The sequence below is a fragment of the Ambystoma mexicanum genome, chromosome 7q (genome assembly GCF_040938575.1).
Source record: "Ambystoma mexicanum isolate Mex_15411 chromosome 7q, UKY_AmexF1_1, whole genome shotgun sequence".
NCBI lineage: Eukaryota > Metazoa > Chordata > Amphibia > Caudata > Ambystomatidae > Ambystoma > Ambystoma mexicanum.
The window spans coordinates 39543869-39564765 of NC_090941.1; the positions used below are offsets into that span (position 1 = coordinate 39543869).

A 20897-nucleotide genomic window follows, 5' to 3' on the forward strand; every position below is an offset into this window, starting at 1 on the left:
CAGAAAACTAAGGAAATTAAACTTCCCTTCAGATCCAACAAAACCGAGTTTTGCTGGTCACCAGGAAGGCCTTTCAAAAGCTTTTTAGGTTCTGTCTGGAGTTCGCATGTATGGAACAGAACATTAAATGGACAGTGATAACACCTTAGTAAATTAGCACACAGGACATAGTGGGCATATGCTTATCTGGGAATCCATAAGGGTAGGCAAGAGGTATGCCAGATAAGTGTGCATACGAAACCACAGGTCCAACAGAAGTAGAGACCCTCATACCCTCATACTCACAAACCCGTAACCTTTTCTTTAAACCTGATACATTTGAGAGTACTATGTAATTTATGCATGGCTCGTTCCCAAAATCAGCAGAGACATTGTATGTTCCTGTACCAACATCATAAATAGAATATTGCATGATATTTGATGTTCACCATGTGAACTTCTGCAGCTAGTCCTAAAGTTGAGAATTTCTCTGATACACCATTTACCAGAATATCGCTCTTCATGTGCTATTTCTCATACATTTACTTTATTTTTGATTACAGTTAGCTTTTTTAAATGTTATCTTCTACTATTCTACATCATCAAAAATATAATTGCATCATTTAGCATTTGCAATTGTGTTTAAGAAAACTCTTACAGCATTTCAACAAATATACAAAGGTTTTTTTATTCTCTCTGGCCCCAACCCCAAACTGATGTAGCACCCCCGAAACAGGGCGCAAGGTTGAAATTATATATTACAAAATTACATTTCAAGACAGAGACTGAAAAAAGTTTCTATATCAACTTGCTGCTCTCCTTATATAGTTTATTCCCTGAAGGTCACTGACTTTTAAACCTTTATTTATATATCATTTTGAACTCTTTAAAACCACATTTTATTTTGTCCTCACACAATTGAACACAGAGCGGAGCACTGGTAGCATCAAAATAGAGACAACTGCATAAGGACCATGTACGTCACATTTCAGCAACAATAAAAAAAGGTTCATTTACCAGACCTCCCACATGTTGATAGAAAACTACCATATACACTTGGGTCAAGAACTGCGGGAGCACTTTCCTAGAAGAAGACATTTATACATGCGTTTCAATGAATGAGTGAGAATGTGTTAAGGAGGGCATAAGTGCTTCGACGTCAGAAGAGGAGTCGTTTGCCGAATCGTCCACCAAACTGCTCTGGCAGATTTCCATAAAGAGCTCAAAGTACATGCGTTTCCACTCTTGAAAGTCTTTAGAAGTCAAACCGGGATTCTCCAGAACTCTGTCTATAATGGCTAATTCTCCTTCTCTGGCCTGTACAGAAAAAGGAAATGAAAGAAAGAGTGTATCATTACAATATACAATAGATGACAGCGTTCCATTTTAGGAGGGACATAATGTTAGGCTTTCCTCAGCACAATATCTAATGTGGGTCTGAAAATGCCTTTGCAATGCAAACTGCAGTAAATGTATACATTAGGCGACAAAAATCACAAAATTGTGTCCCCACAGGGAATAAAGTAATGGTGATGCGGTATATCCATTACCGATGCTCATCTTATTTTCTCTAACCTCAGTTTGTGTGTTAAACTGTTTTAAACAAGGATTACCACAGACTAAATCTATTGCTCCTAAGTTATGTGTGTTTAACCTCTTCTTTGCATATAATTATGTCATTAATGTTATCAGAAGATCATTGCTTTGAAGATATACATTTGACACAATGCATAATCTTGATCATACAAAAATTACATTAGGCGACAACCTGGCCTTTCCTTCCTACATCCCTGATACTACCATCCTCAGACATAGTACCACTGTTAAAGTCTGCTTTCAGTGTGTGATGAAGTCTCCTGCGTGACGGTGGTCACTTCAACGGAGGTGACCAAGGTGCACATCCCCCAAACTAGCAGATGATGCGATTAGAGACGGTATGTGGAGGATCCCTTTGTCACCCTCCTCATTGTGTGGCAGGGGTCCGTCATACAAGACAGCTCAAGCAGACCTCCCCCTATTAGAAGAGCGTTAAGGAGTGAATAACCCACTTAGCTACCCTTTGTTCCTACACCAATGTTTTAGGATTGGTGCACCGATTTCTACAACCTCAAAGATATCTGAGACAGTGCCCTAACCCAGCGGTGCAGACTAAGGCTTTGAATACACCAGTTGCCATTGTTTATTTTTTGTGGTGCTCAACTTGGGCTACCCGTTTATGACAGGGGCTGGCGTATATGTAAACAGCCTGGCATACTGTAGACGGAAAAGCACCTTTACACCGAATGTGCAGCTCTGGGCAACATACACATGACCATCTTGGGCAGTTTTGTACACAACTATGATTCAATAAGGTAGTCATCATTTTGGAACTACTCTCTCAATACTGAGACCGAAAGCGTGCACATTGCCATGAACCGGTTATGGTGTATCATTAAATAACACCCGCCTAATTCTAAATGATTTTATGGGATTAGTACACAATGAGCTAACTCTTATCTATTTTAAATGCAATGTTATGATTTGATTATTTGATGTTGCATATTCACAATCTATGTACATTATGCATTTATGCATTCATGGTATGAAATGTACATGTATGAATGATAGTGATTTTAGTTGGTTTGCAGTTACGTCAGTTGCGAGATCTTTTATAGGTGATGTTATGAATTGAATAGGAGTGTCTAAACAAGAGGTAATGAAATGTGACAAACTGTGTATAGTATGATTTGATTTGATGGATTGATTTTAACGTAATTTGTGATCTTGTGATTTTATAACTTTGTGATTTGTAAATGTTTTTCTGGAACTGAATGAAAATAAATAAAAATAAATAAATAAAAGAAAAACAATCCCACTGCATCATTCAAATCCGCTTACATACCCAGAATGTTTGTAGAAACTCCATTGTCACAGCAGTCAGGATTCCAGTATTAGGAATGGACACACCCACGCTCCTGGAAAAGGTCTTCCCAAGTCTCTGTGAGAGATACCCAGTCGCTGGTTCACAACCACATTTCCATGCATGGTTAAGATCAACTCACCAAACAAGGCAGAATGTTGTTTGGTGGGTAATACAAAGTTGCAGTTCTGCCACGGGGAAACATGCCCTGTGCCTTCAGAAGATGTTACCAAAGTTTCTAGTGATTTCTTGACACTGAGTTTTTATGCCAAGGAAGTGCGTCAGCAAGTTTCTCCACAGGCGGTGCTCCAGTAATTCTGCAAAGAATTGGATCCCAAGATGGCATCCAGGCTGATAAAGGCTTTCCAAGCCCCTAAACACCCAATCAAACCTAGGGGATCCTGTTGAGGGCATTCAATTCCAAACACTCACCAATCTCCAGACACAAGTTCAGACCCTCGCCAAAAACCCGGAATGGTGGAGGGCAAACTGGGCAACAGAAAACCAACAGCTCAGCATAGTAGTGTGGGTATTTGGAGAGCCAAAATGGAGCAGTAGAGAGAAAGTTATAGGAGTGTGGCGAGCACAGGGAGTAGATAGAGGAGGCTGGGGAGGGACTGAGGCAAGAGGGGTTGGTGGTCAAGATCAGCTGGTTAATGATAAAGATCAGCTGGTTGAGGGTAAAGATCAGTTGGTTGGTGGAGAACAACAGGAGATTTGTGGAGAACAGGAAGCATGTTGGGAACAAAATATGGTTGGTGGAAAACAGGAAAACAACAGTGGGTTAGTAGGAAAGATCAGGAGCTTGGAGAAGAAGCTGAAGAGTTTGGTGGAGGAGATTGGGAGGAGAGGGGAAATAGTTGGGAGGCTGTTGGAGGAGACCACGAGGTTGGTGAAAGCTTTCAAAGGAGGTGATGAAAACAGGATGCATACATAAGGGGACTGGAACATTTGGAGGGGTTGTATATGGTAATGCAGAGTCTTGGTGCAGAGGGTGAGACATCAAAGTGGGTGGTACATTAATCCCTGTTAGCAAGACGGAACATAAAGGCATGGAACCAGATCAGGCTTTAGAGTTAGAAGGAGGAATGAACACTAACAGGAAACTTAGTGAAGGATCAGAGAGGTGAGGGGGGTCACTGATCGAAGACCAGAAATACAAGGACCCTCTTCTGTGGCTCTTCCTGATGTTGATATCTCATCTTCTACAAGAGAATTGAAATGTCCCGGGAAAGAGAGAGAGAGAGAGGGACAGAAAGAGGTTGAGACAGAGGGGGGGGGGGGTCAGGAAGAGGGAGAGAGAGCGAGAGAAAGAGAGGGAGAGAGAACAACAGTACGCAAGATTGGACATTATGTGGGAGAAGGGTCCAGAACCCCTGTGAAATCGCAACGCACATCAAGTAGGAGATGTATTTGGGAGCCTTGCAAATCCACATCTAACAGTAACTCAGTCCCACTTAGGGGAGTGGCGTGAGAGACTGGGTAAAAAAGCTTAACCATAGACTGGGATTGATGGGGAAGATACAAAGCCTGAGCCTTTGAATTGGTTTTTCAATGACATCGTATTTTATTTTAGAAAACTCTCTACAGATTTCGGAATACAAGTATTGAACTACATTTACAGTCTTGACTACCTTCTAATGTCTTAACCCTATGTCACCATGTGACAAGTGCGAAGCCTGGACATAAACATTTGAATTCACACACCTACATGCAGCTAAGAATGGATTTAAAAAGAATTTATAATGATAAGACGTTTTTTAAGTCCAAAATTAGTATCAATTTATCTGGTTTTGCATATTGAAAGAAAACGGGGTTATACCACAGCTAAATTGAAAGACTGGCAAGAGCATGAGGAGGTAGATCTTTGAAGATACGAGACTAGAGTCAAGCTCTACTAGAAAGTGGCTAAGCGTGAGCTTATAATGAACTAAAATGAGACAATAACACGCACTGCTTCTAGGATAACATTGATGCCACCTTTTCTTAGCAAAACTAAAAATGTAATTCTGTCTGAGTGTACTTACAAATTATGACACCTCCTCTAAGGTGCGTAGCAATAGTGGTGAGCTTCTACAATTCCTAATAGAGGGGCTACCCCAACTTTCCCATCTTTAAACTTCATGCATTACATGTTATTGGATGTGGTGTGAGAGACCCTCAACTCTTTCTAACTCCTTGCACTGTTGGTGCTCTCCATGTTCTCCTCGTTTGCTGTCTCTGTCCCTTTTTGTTGGCTTCTCATTGTGCTGTTTCTTCTGCTACACGTGTGAGCTTTCCCTCCTTCGAGCTGCTGTCATTTCACTGTGAATGATGTGTTGCTAATATTACACGTTATCCTAACACTTTCTTCCTTTTTGTGCTCTCTTCCTCTCCCCTCTATGGGTTCCCCTTCACCAATAATTCGTTTTCTCTGCCCCTGCCTTCAGCCTGCCGTTTCTGCCTCCATTTTGGATCTCGCTATTGCCTCTCTGTGAAGCTTGTCTGCTTCTCTTGTCCTTTCAGAGGTCTCCCTAATCTCTCACCACTGTTTCTGATACTTTTGTGCTATGACCTAGCTCTCTCTGTGCTATCTTTTCCTCCGGTTAGCTACAGTCTATATCCAATCACGTTTGTACAACATGTTATTTTTTGTGCGTATACTTTTTGTATTGATGTAAGTTTGTAATACATTGACAGGAATGTGGGCCTAAATCCTGAGACTGGTAGTGGCAGTCCATTGCACTTCCTAGTTTTTTGTCCGTTTGATTAATTTATTAATTCATTTTATTTATTGTGCATTTGTTAGGCGCTTTTATAACAAGTGAAATGTGTTTCAAGGTGCGTAGCGATAGTGGTGAGCCTCTACAATTCCTAATAGAGAGGCTACCCCAACTTTCCCATCTTTAAACTTCATGGATTACATGTTATTGGATGTGGTGTGAGAGACCCTCGACTCTTTCTAACTCCTTGCACTGTTGGTGCTCTCCATGTTCTCCTCGTGTGCTGTCGCTGTCCCTTTTTGTTGGCTTCTCATTGTGCTGTTTCTTCTGCTACACGTGTGAGCTTTCCCTCCTTCGAGCTCCTGTCATTTCACTGTGAATGATGTGTTGCTAATATTACACGTTATCCTAACACTTTCTTCCTTTTTGTGCTCTCTGTGGCGCTGCACGATGACGGGCGTGCACGCGGCGGCGTGACGTTGCACGCCGTCGCGTGCAGTATAAATAAACGGGGTGTTTCCCGGCCGCATCAGAGTGACCGGGAAGCCCGAACCAAGACGGACGCATTGGTCTGTGTTCTTGGGGCCGGGGCTTGTGCGAAGCGCGCGGGGGGCGCCAGTCACCCTCAACAGTGGCGACGAGTGGGGGTAACGATGCCCGGGCCCGGCGGTGACAACTTGAACAATTTTTCACCGGAACGAGGTCGAAGGACAGACTTCGTTTCATGCCGCGGGTAGTGCGTTTGCCCACGCGGCTGGCGGCCATTTTGTGCAACGGCTGTGGGACTTCAAGGAGCTCCGGTTTGGGCCCTGAAACGACCCCAGGCCTAATTTTTGGACATTGCAGTAGCTGAAAGCTACATCTACACGGAGGTATGCATATTTAGTACATTAACTCAATTTTGGGTTTACTACATCGTGTGGAAGCTAGGAGAAGGCCTATCCTGACTGGGCCTGCTGCATCCAGTTACTACTTTGCTACCAATTTTTGGAACACTGAAAGGCATCCTGCTTTTTCGTCCCCTTCATCATCATCCTGGTGACTCCATCTATCTTCATCCTCTTCATCATCACAGAGGTGGCAGGAGTCACTGCATCCAGGGGTGGTCCATGCTGAGAGTCACTGAAGGATGAAGATTTGAGTTGCGGCCCCGATCAGCACTATGGGGGTGCCTGTGCGCTCAAGCTCATGAGTGACACCGAGGACCAGGACGGAGCACACGGTGTGGCGGCGCAGTTTCATCCTCGTGCACCAGTGGCCCTGCAGGGTCTTCCACCCCCAATGCAGCAACCAGCAGCTCCAGTAGATGGTCAGGCAGCGGCTCCCGCCCTTCAACCCCCAGTTCAACCTGCTGTTGCTCCCGGTGTTCAGCAGGCAGCGCCTGCCATGGCGCAGGTGCGTGCGCATGCTGCCCTGCAGCCCATCCCCGAATTTGATGTGTCGGGCCCGCCATCCAGCCTGGGGCCCCAATGGAGAAGGTGGGTGGACCGCCTGGACATGTATTTCAGGGCTGCGCAAGTGGTTGATGATGACACCAGGCTGGCCACGATGTTGTACTCGGCAGGGCCCTCTGTCCAGGAGATTTTCGAATCTTTGCCACAAGGGAATGGAACCTATAATCATGCAAAGGCCGCCCTCCAGGCATACTTTTTGCCCTTAGCCAACGCGGACTATGAGCGGTTCGTGATGCTCTCTGCCAAACAAAAGGACGATGAGACTTTGGACACGTTCTACGGGCGCCTGAGGCGTCTGTCGCTCGCCTGCGCCTGGGGCGATGCGGAGGACATGATCAGGACCATGCTTATCCAGGCGTGCTCATCAGGCAAGCTCAGGCGCCAAGTGCTGAGGGAGCCGGGAATAACGCTCCAGCGCATCCTTGAGCTAGGAAGGAGCCACAAGGTGTCAGAGGCGAGAGCGGCAAGAATGGAAGCCGGTCACGCCCCATAAAGACTGAGGAGATCTGCGCGGCGTGGCGAGGGGGAAGAGGTGCTAGGAGGTATGGCGGTGGCACATGGGACAGAGCTGGGAGGGTAGGAGAAATTTGCCAAAAATGCGGATATGACCTGCCTCACCCAGCGGAGTGCCCTGCAGCTGGAAAGACATGTGGACGATGCGGCTTGCCAGACCACTTCTCAAGAGTGTGTAGGGCGGCTTTGCCCGTACTAGTGCCAAGGGGTCAGGGCCGAGCGGTCGCCATTCGCCAGGGTCGGCCGTCCAATGTCGCCCAGGTGGACCAGGGCAAGGAGGAGGCTCAGGCAGAAGAAGCAGAGGAAGAAGATGAAGAGAACATTTTCTTTATATCAAGTGTGGAGCTCCTAAGAGGCAGAAATCGACGGCAACCTAGGTGCGTGGTTGAGGTGAACCAGTCTCCGGTCCCTGTACTCGTGGACACCAGGGACGTCATTTCACCAAAATGCCAGGGGTAGCGGAAGTGACATCACACGACCCTTGACCCCTGATGACATCACAGGTAGTGATATCATTTGACCCCACCCCGAAGTGATATCGCGGGAAGCGATGGAACACGAACCTTTCACCCGTTGCCAAAACAGGAAGTGACATCACAGCATTGTACAGTACGAAAAATATAGTTACGATATCACTATAATGTGATGTACATTTCATGCAAGAATGGATTGCCATATGTAGCGTTAAGGTCAGTGTGTATAGGCCCATATTACCAAATTACTGTGAATGCAAGCAGACGTCCATGACCAAATGATAATGATGTGTTACTATATAGCACTTACACTTAAGCGCTTTATATAGAAAAAATATACACCCAATATCACCCAACCTGTCTTGGTACTCATTTATCGACCTCAGAAGGATTAAAGGCTGAGTTGAGGCGTTTAAGAACAGACTAAATCAGTGACTCACCCCCTGAAGTGTGCCTGAAATAAACCTTTATGAGTTTAGTAATTATTGTACAGAATTCCAGAAAGACACATTATTTGGTTTCCTATTCTTTCTTATTTAGGGTCAGTGCTGAAAGTGTTAGACTTGTGGCACTCCTGTTCTTATTTGTCTTATTTTTTTTTTTTAAAGGGCCTGAACATGAGAGCCAGCCACTCCAGGACCTTGCATTACAAAAAACGAAAAAAAAAAAAAAAGAAAAAAAAACGAAATGTTTTTTTTTTATTTCTTTTTTTTAACAGAGGTCGCAAGGGAGACCACAGAGGTCGCAAGGGAGACCTCAGAGGTCGCAGTTGCGACCTCTGGCGACCCCCAAATGACGTCCCTGGTGGACACAGGGGCATCGGTGAACGTCATGGCCCGAGAACATTACAACGCCATGGATCGGCCGCCCAGGCTGGTCACACCAAAGGCCCGCATCTTCGCCTTTGGTGGTGTGGAGCCCATCCCTCTGGACGGGGCCTTTGTGGCAAAAGTGGAACACGATGGCTCCCACATCACGGCCCGCTTCTACGTGACGCCAGTGAGTAAGAACACTTGCTAAGTTGTACAGCGGCGGAGGCTCTCGGCATCGTAAGCTTCCCGTACTCTGTCTACCTGGAGGACATTAATGACTTGTTAGAGAAGCATCAGGCCCTATTCAAGGGGATTGGGCAGATGGTCGGAGAGCCGGTACGGCTGCACATTGACGAGTCGGTACAGCCGGTGGCCCTCAAACATCGGAGGGTACCTTTCCACCTCCGTGAGCAGGTAGACAGAGAACTGGACAACCTCGTCGATCTAGACATTATCGAGAAGGTGGAGGGACCGACTCCCTGGGTGTCCCCCATAGTGGTGGCAAGGAAACTCAAGCAACCGGACCCAGTCAGGATCTGCGTAGATATGAGAATCCCCAACAAGGCCATCAGGAGAGAGAGGCACCTCACACCGACACTGGATGACATCATTGCGGAGGTGCAGGGTGCTCGGTTCTTCTCGAAGCTCGACCTCAGGGCCGGATATCATCAGGTCGTCCTCCACCCCGACTCAAGGTACATTACCACCTTCACCACGCACAGGGGACTGTATCGCTACAAGAGGTTGAGTTTTGGGGTGTCCTCGGCCGCGGAAGTATTCCAGAACATCATTCGGGGTGCCCTGGCCGACCTCGAGGGCGTGCTAAACATAAGCGACGACATTCTGGTCTTCGCGAGGACCGAGGTGGACCACATGAGGCGTCTGGCAAAAACCTTCGAGAGGCTGCAGTCGCTTGGACTCACACTACATAAGGAGAAGTGCGAATTTCTGTGCCCCTCCCTGGAGTTCTTCGGGTTCGTATTCAGGGAAGGGGGGGGTGTCTCCTGGCCCCAGAAAGGTACTGGACATACAGAAGGCCCAACCACCGGAATCTGTGTCGGAGGTGCGAAGCTTTTTGGGCATGGTCACATACTGTGGCCGGTTCATCAAGAACCTGGCATCCAGGTCTGAGCCCCTCCGAGCCCTGACAAGAAAGGACACCGTCTGGAATTGTGGTCCGCTGGAACAGGCGGCCTTCGATGACATCAGGGGCGCCCTCACGGCCGAGGACACGATGTCATTCTTCGATCCTGCCCTACCATCGGAAATCATCGTAGATGCTAGCCCATTCGGCCTGGGGGCGGTACTGACACAGATTGACCGTGATGGCGGTGTCCGGCCGGTCGCATATGCCAGCAAGGCGCTGTCAGACGCCGAACAGCGCTACTCACAGATTGAGCGCGAGGCTCTGGCAGTGCTGTGGGGATGTCGCCATTTCCGGCTTTATGTACTTGGACGCCCGGTGACGGTGGTCACTGACCACAAACCTCTGCTGCCCATCCTAGCGGGGTCGTCATCCAAACCGCCGGCATGCATTGAGAGGTGGATGCTGGCTCTCTTAGAGTATGGGGTGACCCTGGTTTACCGGCCAGGGGTAAACAACGCTGCTGACTATCTATCCAGACACCCCGGAGCGCCTGGAGAAGGAGATCGTGACGTCTGTGAGCGAGAAGCTGAGGAGCATGCCCGGGTCGTGGTAGAGGCTGCCACGCCGAATGCCATGCCTCTCCAGGAGCTGGAGGCTGCGGCGGCACAGGATGAGTGTTTCAAAGTATTGAGGCAGTCCATGCAACAGGGCTCCTGGAAGTCTGCGCTTGAGGCCCTGGCGGGACGCACTCAGGAGGCCCGGACTGGTCTACAACAACTATGGAAGGTTCGTGAGGAACTGTCCTTCTCGGCGTCGGGCCTGCTGCTTCGGGGCGACCGGATTGTGGTTCCCCAGTCAAAGGTGGGTGAGGTGATCACGCTGGCACACCGGGGCCACCAAGGGGCCGCCAAGACCAAGGCCCGCCTCCGGATGAAGGTGTGGTTCCCCGAGCTGGAACGCAAGGTGGACGAGTTTGTGGCGGCCTGTGTCTGGTGTCAGGCAGCATCGCCTTTACAGCGGGAGCCCGTCATCGAGGCGATGCCGAGGGGGACCCATCCGTGGGAGGTGGTTCATGCCGATTTTGGGTCCACCACCATGGGCACCCACTTCCTGGTCCTGGTGGACGAGTACTCCCGCTACCCCGAGGTGGAGTTCGTGGAGTCTGTGGCGTTTGAACACGTGGTGGTGGCGGTGGAGAAATTGTTCGCGGCTCATGGATTCCCTCACACGCTGTGTTCGGACAATGGTGCGCCTTTTCAGGGTGAACGATTTGCTGAACTGATGGTGAGCTGCGGGGTGGTGCACCGAAAGATCATGCCCCTGTGGCTTCAAGCAAATGGGGAGGCAGAACGCCTGATGAGAACCCTCAACAAGACATTTAGAATTGCCCAAGGCCAGGGGCAGTCCCTACAGAGAGCCCTGTACCAATTCTTGAGAGTATACCGCACCACGCCACATGCGTCCACGAGAGTGGCCCCGGCAGAGGCGATGTTCAGGAGATGTCCGCGAGGGCTATTGCCGGAGGTCGGAGAGCGAGAGCCTGCGGTGATTGACGACCAACGGGTCGAGATGGACCGGCAAGCAAGAACTGAGCAAGAAAACGTGCGAAGGGGGCTTCGCCCACAACAGCTGGAGCCGGGCGATGAGGTGCTCATTCGCAATCGACACCCGCATGGGAAACTCTCTTTGCCGTATGAGCCTGAGCCGCTGGATGTCGTGGCCGTCCGGGGCTCCATGGTGACGGCGTCGGATGGACGATCGGAAGTGACGCGGAACGTGAGTTTCTTTAAAAAGATCAGAGACCCCAGAACTGACCCACCTCCTGACCCGGACCTGGGAGGAGTACTGGAGAACGAGGGAGACCCACCCTGCATGCCGGAGTCCCCAGTGCGGGGTCCGTCGGCGGACCGATCACCCGTGCCGGAGGTGAGCAGGAGGTACCCCCAGAGTTCTGGGTGAGGGAAGCCAGCTCGCCTCACCGATTACGTGCTGGGACAATTGGCTGAGAATCCCGAGGGTGAGAAAGTCTAGTTAAGGGGACCCGGGTGGATGCTAATAAAGGGGTGCTCATGGGACAGGGTGTGTGTGATTTGTTTGTGTTGTCCCATTGTTATCATGACTTGTTGCAGTGTTTTGTAGTTTGCAGTGAAGAGTTTAATGATGGTTGTTGGTTCTCCCCGAAAAAGGAGGGGTGTGGCGCTGCCCGATGACGGCATGACGTTGCACGCCATCGCGTGCAGTATAAATAAACGGGGCGTTTCCCGGCTGCATCAGAGCGACCGGGAAGCCCGAACCAAGACGGACGCATTGGTCTGTGTTCTTGGGGCCGGGGCTTGCGGCGAAGCACGTGGGGGCGCCAGTCACCCTCAACACTCTCTTCCTCTCCCCTCTATGGGTTCCCCTTCTCCAATAATTCGTTTTCTCTGCCCCTGCCTTCAGCCTGCCGTTTCTGCCTCTATTTTGGATCTCTCTATTGCCTCTCTGTGATGCTTGTCTGCTTCTCTTGTCCTTTCAGAGGTCTCGCTAATCTCTCACCACCGTTTCTGATACTTTTGTGCTATGGCCTAGCTCTCTCTGTGCTATCTTTTCCTACTGTTAGCTACAGTCTATATCCAATCACGTTTGTATAACATGTTATTTTTTGTGCGTATACTTTTTTGTATTGATGTAAGTTTGTAATACATTGACAGGAACGTGGGCCTAAATCCTGAGACTGGTAGTGGCAGTCCATTACACTTCCTAGTTTTTTGTCCGTTTGATCAATTTATTAATTCATTTTATTTATTGTACATTTGTTAGGCGCTTTTACAACAAGTGAAATGTGTTTCAAAGTGCCCACATTGCAACAGGGAGGGAACATGGGATTGAAACAATATGTAAACTAGAGGGTAAAGACAAATCTACTATGCTTTGTGAGTATTCAGAACATGCAAGTGCAGAGAGAGAAGAGGGAAGGAGGGAATGGCAGTAAGTAGTGGAATTCCCATGCTCGTGGGAGAGCAGCAGATGTATGTGCCAAGTATAGTAAGTGCTAGAGACCATTGAGCTGCAACAAGTGGGTATGTGCAGGCCTACAGTGGGGTAGGCCGGTAGGTGCAGATGTAATTGCTGTGTGTAGGCAGAGCTAAGGTGATTGGGTGTGGGAGGCCAGGGCACTGAGGACACATGAGGGCCCTGGTTATCAATTGAAGCGACTGTGAGGTTAGCAGAGGAGCGAAGAAGGGAAGGAGGAAGTGGAATGGAAAGTCTTGCAGAGTTTCCGGATTTTGCGCTGGTCCGGCTCAAGACAAAGAGGAAGGGGGAGGCTGTTCCACAAGCGGGAACCTGCTGAGGCAAGAGAGCATCCTTGGGCCCTCTGTTTAGCAAAACGCTTCACACACACAGAGTTGGTACCAGAGGAACGTAGAGGTTTAGAGGGAGAATATTTAGTGATAGCAAGTTGCAGATCGCGTGGTACCCGGCCCCAGACAGAATTGTGGATGATGCAGAGGGATTTGAATTTAATCTGTGCAGCAACCAGGAGCCTGTGAAGAGTTTTTAGGGCAGGGTAGATGCAGTCCATAGGGATAAGGCCAAGGATAAGTCTTGCTGCCCTATTCTGGATAAGCTGACGGGGTCATTGTGAGGAAGAGGGGAGATTCAAGACTAGGCTGTTGAAGTAGTCAAGCCTAGAGAGATTAACGTGGGTTTGGGAACAGACTAAGGCTGTGTATGACCCTCTTCTATTATGCTCTGTGACAGTATGCAACATGCAGAGTGGCCTTATTTAGAAATTGTGCCCTCATGGAATGTACATTTTAATCCAGGTATAAGCGCATGTTAGCTTCCGAACGCTGCCATAACCCAAAGACATGGCCATTGAAAATATTATTTTGTTAGAAAAGGTAGACATCTCTGGAAGATAGTCAACAGTCACAGACCCATTTCAAGCTGTTGTGGAGGCAGTAATGCCATGTTTTGTTAATCATGAAGAACAGAGGATAATACCACACAACTTCCTTTTTAAGGAAAGTGTGTAAATTATCTGGTGTGATTGACACAGAAAGGAACCATTCCCCGTTTTCTTCTACACCTTTTACACTCCCCCTTTCTCAGCAAGCTTCCCTCAATAAAGACAGTTTAAAGGTTTTTTTTCCTCCTCAGAATCGAGTGTTATTAAATAAGCACAATTGTTCTTGCCATAACATTGATATCGTTTGATTTCAGTGACATTATATGCCTCAATACCACCAGAGTATTCCAGCTACTTCACAACAATGAATACTGAACGCCTCTACTACATTAAGAAGAGAACAACAGCTAATCTAACCTGAAGCAAAACCACCTGCTTTACTGGATCGAAAGGAAACCTATTCAGCTCTATACACTAGCGAATTCTATGATGTCCTTCATCAATAGCAAAATCAATCCCCAGCCATCAGAAGGCATTGCAAACACGAATACTTAAAACCCGGAACATGGAAGAGAGCACTTGTTCGAGCAGCACAGACCTGCACAGGTATGCAGCAGGGACCTGAGCCGCAGCTTTGGAAAGAGTGTTGTCAGCTCCCATACTGCGTATCCGATGGACACTGCAAGAGATGCATTGGTGGCTGGAGCCACATAAGCCGGTGAAAGAGCAGGTTGGGAGGTTGGTGGTACTCTGGAGCGGAAGGACACATCACAGCTTACAACATGCAATTAAGTTGGTCTAGGGCCGGGACCATAGCTCAGGTGCAAACTGTCTTGGAAGCAAGACAATGCAGCACAACACAGGTTTGATTCAGGGTGAATTGCTTAGAGACTGATCTTTGGTATTAAACAAATTACAAAATATGAATTAAATTATTAATTCATTTAGTTGGAATGCCTGACACATGTGTGAGGGTGGTGTACGCCTTTCCAAATGTAATGATGAAATCTTGAATGATGGGAAGTTGTGATGGGGGAGTGCACATCAGGGACAGTGTCAACCAACACATGAACTCCTTGGACCGAGGGCTCCCCAGAACAGACACAAAATGAGTGCCAGCAGCAACTGCTATAAAAGCTACACCTTCAATCACATGTCTTGCGTAATATGACATTTGTGTCCACACCTGTAGTGAACAATGGTGAGGTAAAGGCATGCATATTAGGTTGGTGGTTAGAGATGTGGTGTATTAGTGAGGGGAGTGAGGGGCAGGGGAGCAGTATTCATCAAGGTAGTTTTTCAACTGTAATCTACACATGCTCTGCTCATTCCCCACCCCTATTCTGCGTTGTCCTTTGCCCACCCCTCAGCCGCCTGTGAATCTCTGAAATCCTTGTCCCAGACTCCATTGCCTGTATTATGCCACTGTACTGTTTGCCATCTATTTGCTTCAAATGAGCACGTGGAGACCATGCAAATGCACCGGTGTACAGCATACATCCTATTTCCAGTATAGGCAGCAACTATCATTTTCTGAAATGTCTTTCCATCCCCAGCATGGTATGCTAACCAATCCTAGAATGTGATCTGTACTTGCCCGAGCCTGTGAGCTGTGCTCTACTCTCTGAACCTGAAGCATGTTCTTTTCTATGCCCATGACTGAATTTAAGCTCTACCCCAACCTGCTCCATGTCCGAGGCTGTGAGCTGGCTCTTGTCTGAGCTGGTAGGTTGTACCCTTTTAAGCCTGTGAGCGCTTCCTGCCCCAGCCAGCAAGCCTGTGAGCTGGTGAGGTATTCCCCCTCTATGTCTTTGTGTTGATTCTCTTGTTGAGCTTGTTGCTCCTTTGATGTTCTGCAGCTATTCGCCAGTGGAGCAAAGTGAGTTAAGGACCAACCCTAGTGTAACCTTTTGTCAAAAATACTCTTGGCTGGTGATACTACTGGTTCCATAAGAGCACTGTTTGCAGAACACCCACGATGCAGGACTGGCAACATTCCTCATGTGGACTTGGTAAACACAGTGCAAACTCACCTGGTTGCTATTGGTTTACAAATCAGTGATATGGCGGATATTACTAATTTTCTACTTAAACTAAAAACGAAATCCCTAGACTGGGACTGCATGCCTTTGATTGATAGCCTATGAGCAAAGACACGATACTCACATTATACTGGGAATTTGCCCTCAGCAACCACATAGTTATTTAGCGAAAATCTGTAGCACTACTCTACGGCGATTTATACTACATCTCCGTCTCAATCTGCTGCCAGTGTTCGATAATATTGGCGCATGGGACAAAATTCCACGTGAGCAAAGATTGTGTTGATTCTGTCAGGGGCCGGTTGAGTCTATCAGACACATACTTACCAGTTGTACCTGTTTTAATGTATTTTACATAAAGGGCTATGGATATTTTGGCTCCGCAGCTGAGAGTATTTGTACTGACCAATTTTGGGCCACTATTTTCTCGGCCGAATCACTGGTCATTGTGGAAGCTGCTCTTAATGTTTGGGAGCCAATTTTCCCTAAATCTGTAGAAATGTGAAAGAAGATTTAGCAAATGCTATTGTTTCTGTCAAAGCATACTGAACAATGTTCTTTTTAGATTTCTATATACATGTTTTTAGATGATGAGCAATTAATGTTTTATTATGTGCATGATTTTATTGTTATATAGTTTGTTTCTTTTTTAATATGTAAAAGCCAAGATATATTAGCTGTACACATGTAAGAACATGAATTATTAAATAGCCTTTTGGGTTTACCACTTAGTTCAGACTGTAAGCTGTCACAAAATTGAATTGTGATCCACACATACCAGCTGAGGCTTTGCCAAATCTGCCCACTTTCTCTGATCCCTCAATGTCCCCCAGTTTGTTTTTTATTTTTGCAGGCCATGGCCATCTTGCAAATGGAATTGTGAAGATCCAAGCATGTGAGGTGCTGAAGGCAAATGAAGCAGCGTCGTGTAAGGATATATATATGGGGATTTTACTGCCAGTATGCAGTATGCAGTATGGTAATGCAGTCAGGCCCAGTTTTTCAAACTGCAGGCATTATTTTTAAAAGCAATTAGTCTGTGGGCATTATGCAATATCTAAATGCAGCCATTTCAAAATAGATGCACAATAGGTGCACAGCAGTTTTCAGTAACAGCCAGTGGGAAATCTTTTCAGAGCATTTAGTAAAAAATGTGTGCTGTCATTTTAAAATGGAGAGATGCACATTTTTACAAACTCGATGTTTTCATGTGTGCGAACTTCATTAGAAATACATAATGTATTAACCTTATACTAACTGCCTTACTAATATATTAATTTCAACCCCTCTAACATTATTAGTGCAGTTTTACATGCACGGTTTAAAATTCACTTTATTTTCCATGAAGAGCTGCACACTCAGGCCATGTGAGCTTTTTTTTTTCTGTGGAGAGCAGAAAATATGCCACTGGAAGGAAGGAAAACAGAAACAGTTGCTTTGCAGAGCTGAAATCTTCATTGTCTTGAAAAACGAGAGCTGGTACAGGACACATTCTTTTATTCTGATTGGTAGAGATTGAGGGTGGATGGGCCAATTCAAAAAGAAGGATGACCTAGGGGTGATAGGCAGGAGTAGTTTTGTTAAGGAATAATCAGGGGGAAGAGTTCAGATCATGCTGGGACAGAGAGACAGACGGTGCTACAAAATAAATGCTGCTGGACTCCATGTGGGTGTGAGCGATAGCTACAAACTTAACCCCTTAAGTGCCAAGGATGAGATATCTCGTCCTTGGGATTACCACCCTTGTGCCAAGGACGAGGTAACTCGTCCTTAGCACTTAAGGGGTTAATGAAAGAGAAAACATTAGAAGGCATTGCATGGCGAAATACAGAAAACACCAAAAAAGGCGTTGGCACTGCGGGGGAAAACCCATGACAGTTAAAGGCCCCACACATGCAAAGGAGTTCTTGGCCCTGGGTCTGCAAAGTGGCGAGGTCGTACAGACAAAATCCTGACAACGGGAGTTTCAGACTTCACTGGCTTGGGTGAGTTAGTTCCAAGTGAGGAAAAAGAATGAATGGGAGATGACATAATTTGTTGGCAATGCAGGGAGTTAAAAAAAAAATACTGCATGTTCATATTTCTCTATGTTTAAAAGTGCCGAACACCAAATTTGTTTTTTGCAATGTGCCTGTTTGTTTTGTGTTCTCTTTTGTAGTTGATGCTGTGATATCATGTGGTAAGATGTATTTCTGTTTATAATTGTTATATAATACAGAGTGAACAAAAAAAACAAAGACTGGGATTTTGGTGTGAATCATTTCAATACAGGGGAATCACAAGGGTTTGATGTTTATACCAGAGCGGTAAATCATTTGCTAATTTACCACTGTAGCTAAAATAGCAAGCAAGCAAAAGTGAATAAATACCTGCAAGGTAGGAAGGTGTGTGTAGGTGTTGTGAGTGATTCCTTCTTTGCATGCTGAAAAGAAGGCAGTGTTAGATGAGACACATAGATTACTAGGTGTACATAAGGCCGTAATACCAGCCACAAACCATAGGTGATGTTCTGAATAAACTCATTGGGTTCTCTGAAGTGTGATAGGTTTGGGGGTTCTCTACAGGTGGCCAAAACACATTCTAATAGAGAGGAAAGGTTTGTTTTATGATGTGGTTGTAGTATAAAAAACCATGCTCACCACTATACCACAAAAATAAGGTAATTCTGAAAATACCACAAAGTAAGATACCACTAAAATTACCACCAACACAAGCTAATAATATATTATCACCAAAATAGAGTAATACTAAACTATTTCTAAATGTAAGGCCAGTTTATCGCCAGTTTACCACCAAAATATCATGGGAAGAAAACACTGCCAAATCCCGAATTTACCCCAATAAGACAAAACCTCCTACAAAAATGGTGCATTGGACTTGTGGGAACACACTGTAGAGCATCTACTGGGCGTGGCAAGTGCGTTCCACACTGCCATACGTGAATTAAAGGGAACTCATTTTGTGAGAGCAGTGTGACACAAAGTGAATCTTAGAATGTCTCAAATTGATGCCACATTCCCAGAGTTGGTGAAATATTTGGAGGCAAAATGATATGCACATGGAACATGGTCATCAAATAATGCCACATAGTGGCATGACCGTATCTATGGGGAAGTTCAGAAAGAACCATTCGACAAATGTTTTGAAGAGGGTAACATCATTGTTTGATATGGCTATGTGCCAAAACATGGTTCATTTCAAATAGGTCTCTGCGAATGCAAGAAAATGATACCAAGCTAATTAGCAGACTAAAAGTCAATTTAGATGGAGCTAGTTAACAGGAGAAAAAGTTAAGAGCAGAACTGGAGGTATGTCAAAAGGACATGCAATCGAAGTGTAAATAATTCGATACTCAATTGTCTCAAAGGAAAAAACTGTTTGATGACAGTGAGCAAGAAGTAAAACACTTGAAAGGATTGGTAGGTCACATTAGACAAGATAAAGAGGAGGTTATTTTAGAGATGCACGTTTTACGAGGAGAGAATCTAGAGAAAGAAGGTGAGCTCCAGACTGTTGAACAAGAGATAGCTAAAATGTTTCAAGAAAGGGACAAGCAGGACAAAGAATTTAATGAATGTCAAATGCAGATGAGCGATACGTAAATGTGATTAATGAAATGGGTGATGAAAACACATACTTGTGTAAGGAGGCAGACCGACTTCTTAAAAAAAAGTGCAAGGATTTGGAACAGCAGATATGCGATTTCGGGTCCCAAGACAAGCAGCAGGGCACCACATTCAATGGGATTGAGGTGAATTCCATTTCTACACGGGGAAATAGCGCCCCAGTGGCTATGTTGGTGCCTGGTCTTGGTTGCAGCGCCTTTGGGGGGGTTTGACTCACCCATTGGGGGTTGCCACCAATCCCATACACCTGGGACAAGGGTTGAACCACAAAGTAATGCAACTCCAAATATAGAGCCAAGTAGCCCTATCAAGATAATGAAGCCAATCAAGGCCCTGATCAAACCATTCAAAAAAGGAGGAGAGTGCTGTATAGACGACCACTTAGAAGCAGTGGCCGATATATTTAAAGCCCTACACATACCCAAGGAACAATACAAACAATACTTGTACTTAACTTTGGATGCTCCCACAGCGAGCATCATCAGGGGATTGAATGAACAGGAGGACATGTCATGGGCAGAATTTAGATTCAGCGTCATTTTTCTCCATTCCAGTCATTAAAGGAGGCAAAGAAAGTTGCATACACGATCACAGCTGGGCCAAATACATCACCTCGCCAATTTCTTCAAGACTTAAAAAGAGCTGTTTCTCGTTTTGATGTATCTTTTAATCCCAGTTCCAATGAGTTTAAAACTGCCTATTTTTATGGCTTGCAGTAAGACATTATATCACAGTTAGTCCGCGATTTTGATTGTGAGAAGTCCCTTGAATGGATTGTGCACCAAAGTACAAAACTGTATGAAGTGCTCTACTTTTAGGGTAGAGGGCTGATAAAATTAAAGAAACAAGATCAAAATCTAAAGAATCCTCGGCAACAGTAATGGAGATCAGGTTGGATAAAATGTCACTTGAGTCTGCTCAAAGTCCAGGCAAAAATAATATGACACCCGAACAGAGGGGTACTCCACAGAGGTTGCCGCCCTCGGCACCGATGTTTCAGTCACATGATCCTAGTAATAGGGAAAGTTACATTAGCCCTAGGTACTTAGGAGACAGACCCCGGGCAGGATATCAACCCGATATGTCAGGCATGAACAACAATCAGAGACAAAATCAAGATCAAATAAGTAATAGTCCCTACCAGGCATTGGGGACACAGAGCAGATTTGACCCCAACACCATTCTATATGGCAACTAGGACAGACCACTGTATGTGGATAAGCTTACTGAAAATGGGAATCAGTATAGGGGACAGTACTCACAAAATGAGAGACAGGAAACAAGGCATAATATGAACTATGCTCCACGTCAATACAATCAATCACGGCCACCAGGGGATTACAACCAAGGAATAGGTACACCCCGCTCCCCGTCCCCATGAATCAAGAGTTCAGAAACAATTCAAATAGGAATCACTC

The 20897-nt window shown here is 46.1% G+C and overlaps 1 protein-coding gene across 1 annotated transcript in view; it reads right to left on the reverse strand.

Annotated features, from left to right (window-relative positions):
• Window positions 1-641: 641 nt before the first annotated feature.
• Window positions 642-20897, reverse strand: part of CNKSR2 (connector enhancer of kinase suppressor of Ras 2) — a 2376238-nt gene continuing 2355982 nt past the window's right edge. The window contains exon 22 of the mRNA XM_069639527.1: window positions 642-1296. Within this exon, the coding sequence (XP_069495628.1) occupies window positions 1078-1296 (219 nt within the window). The 3' untranslated portion in view covers window positions 642-1077. The remainder of the gene's footprint in view (window positions 1297-20897) is intronic.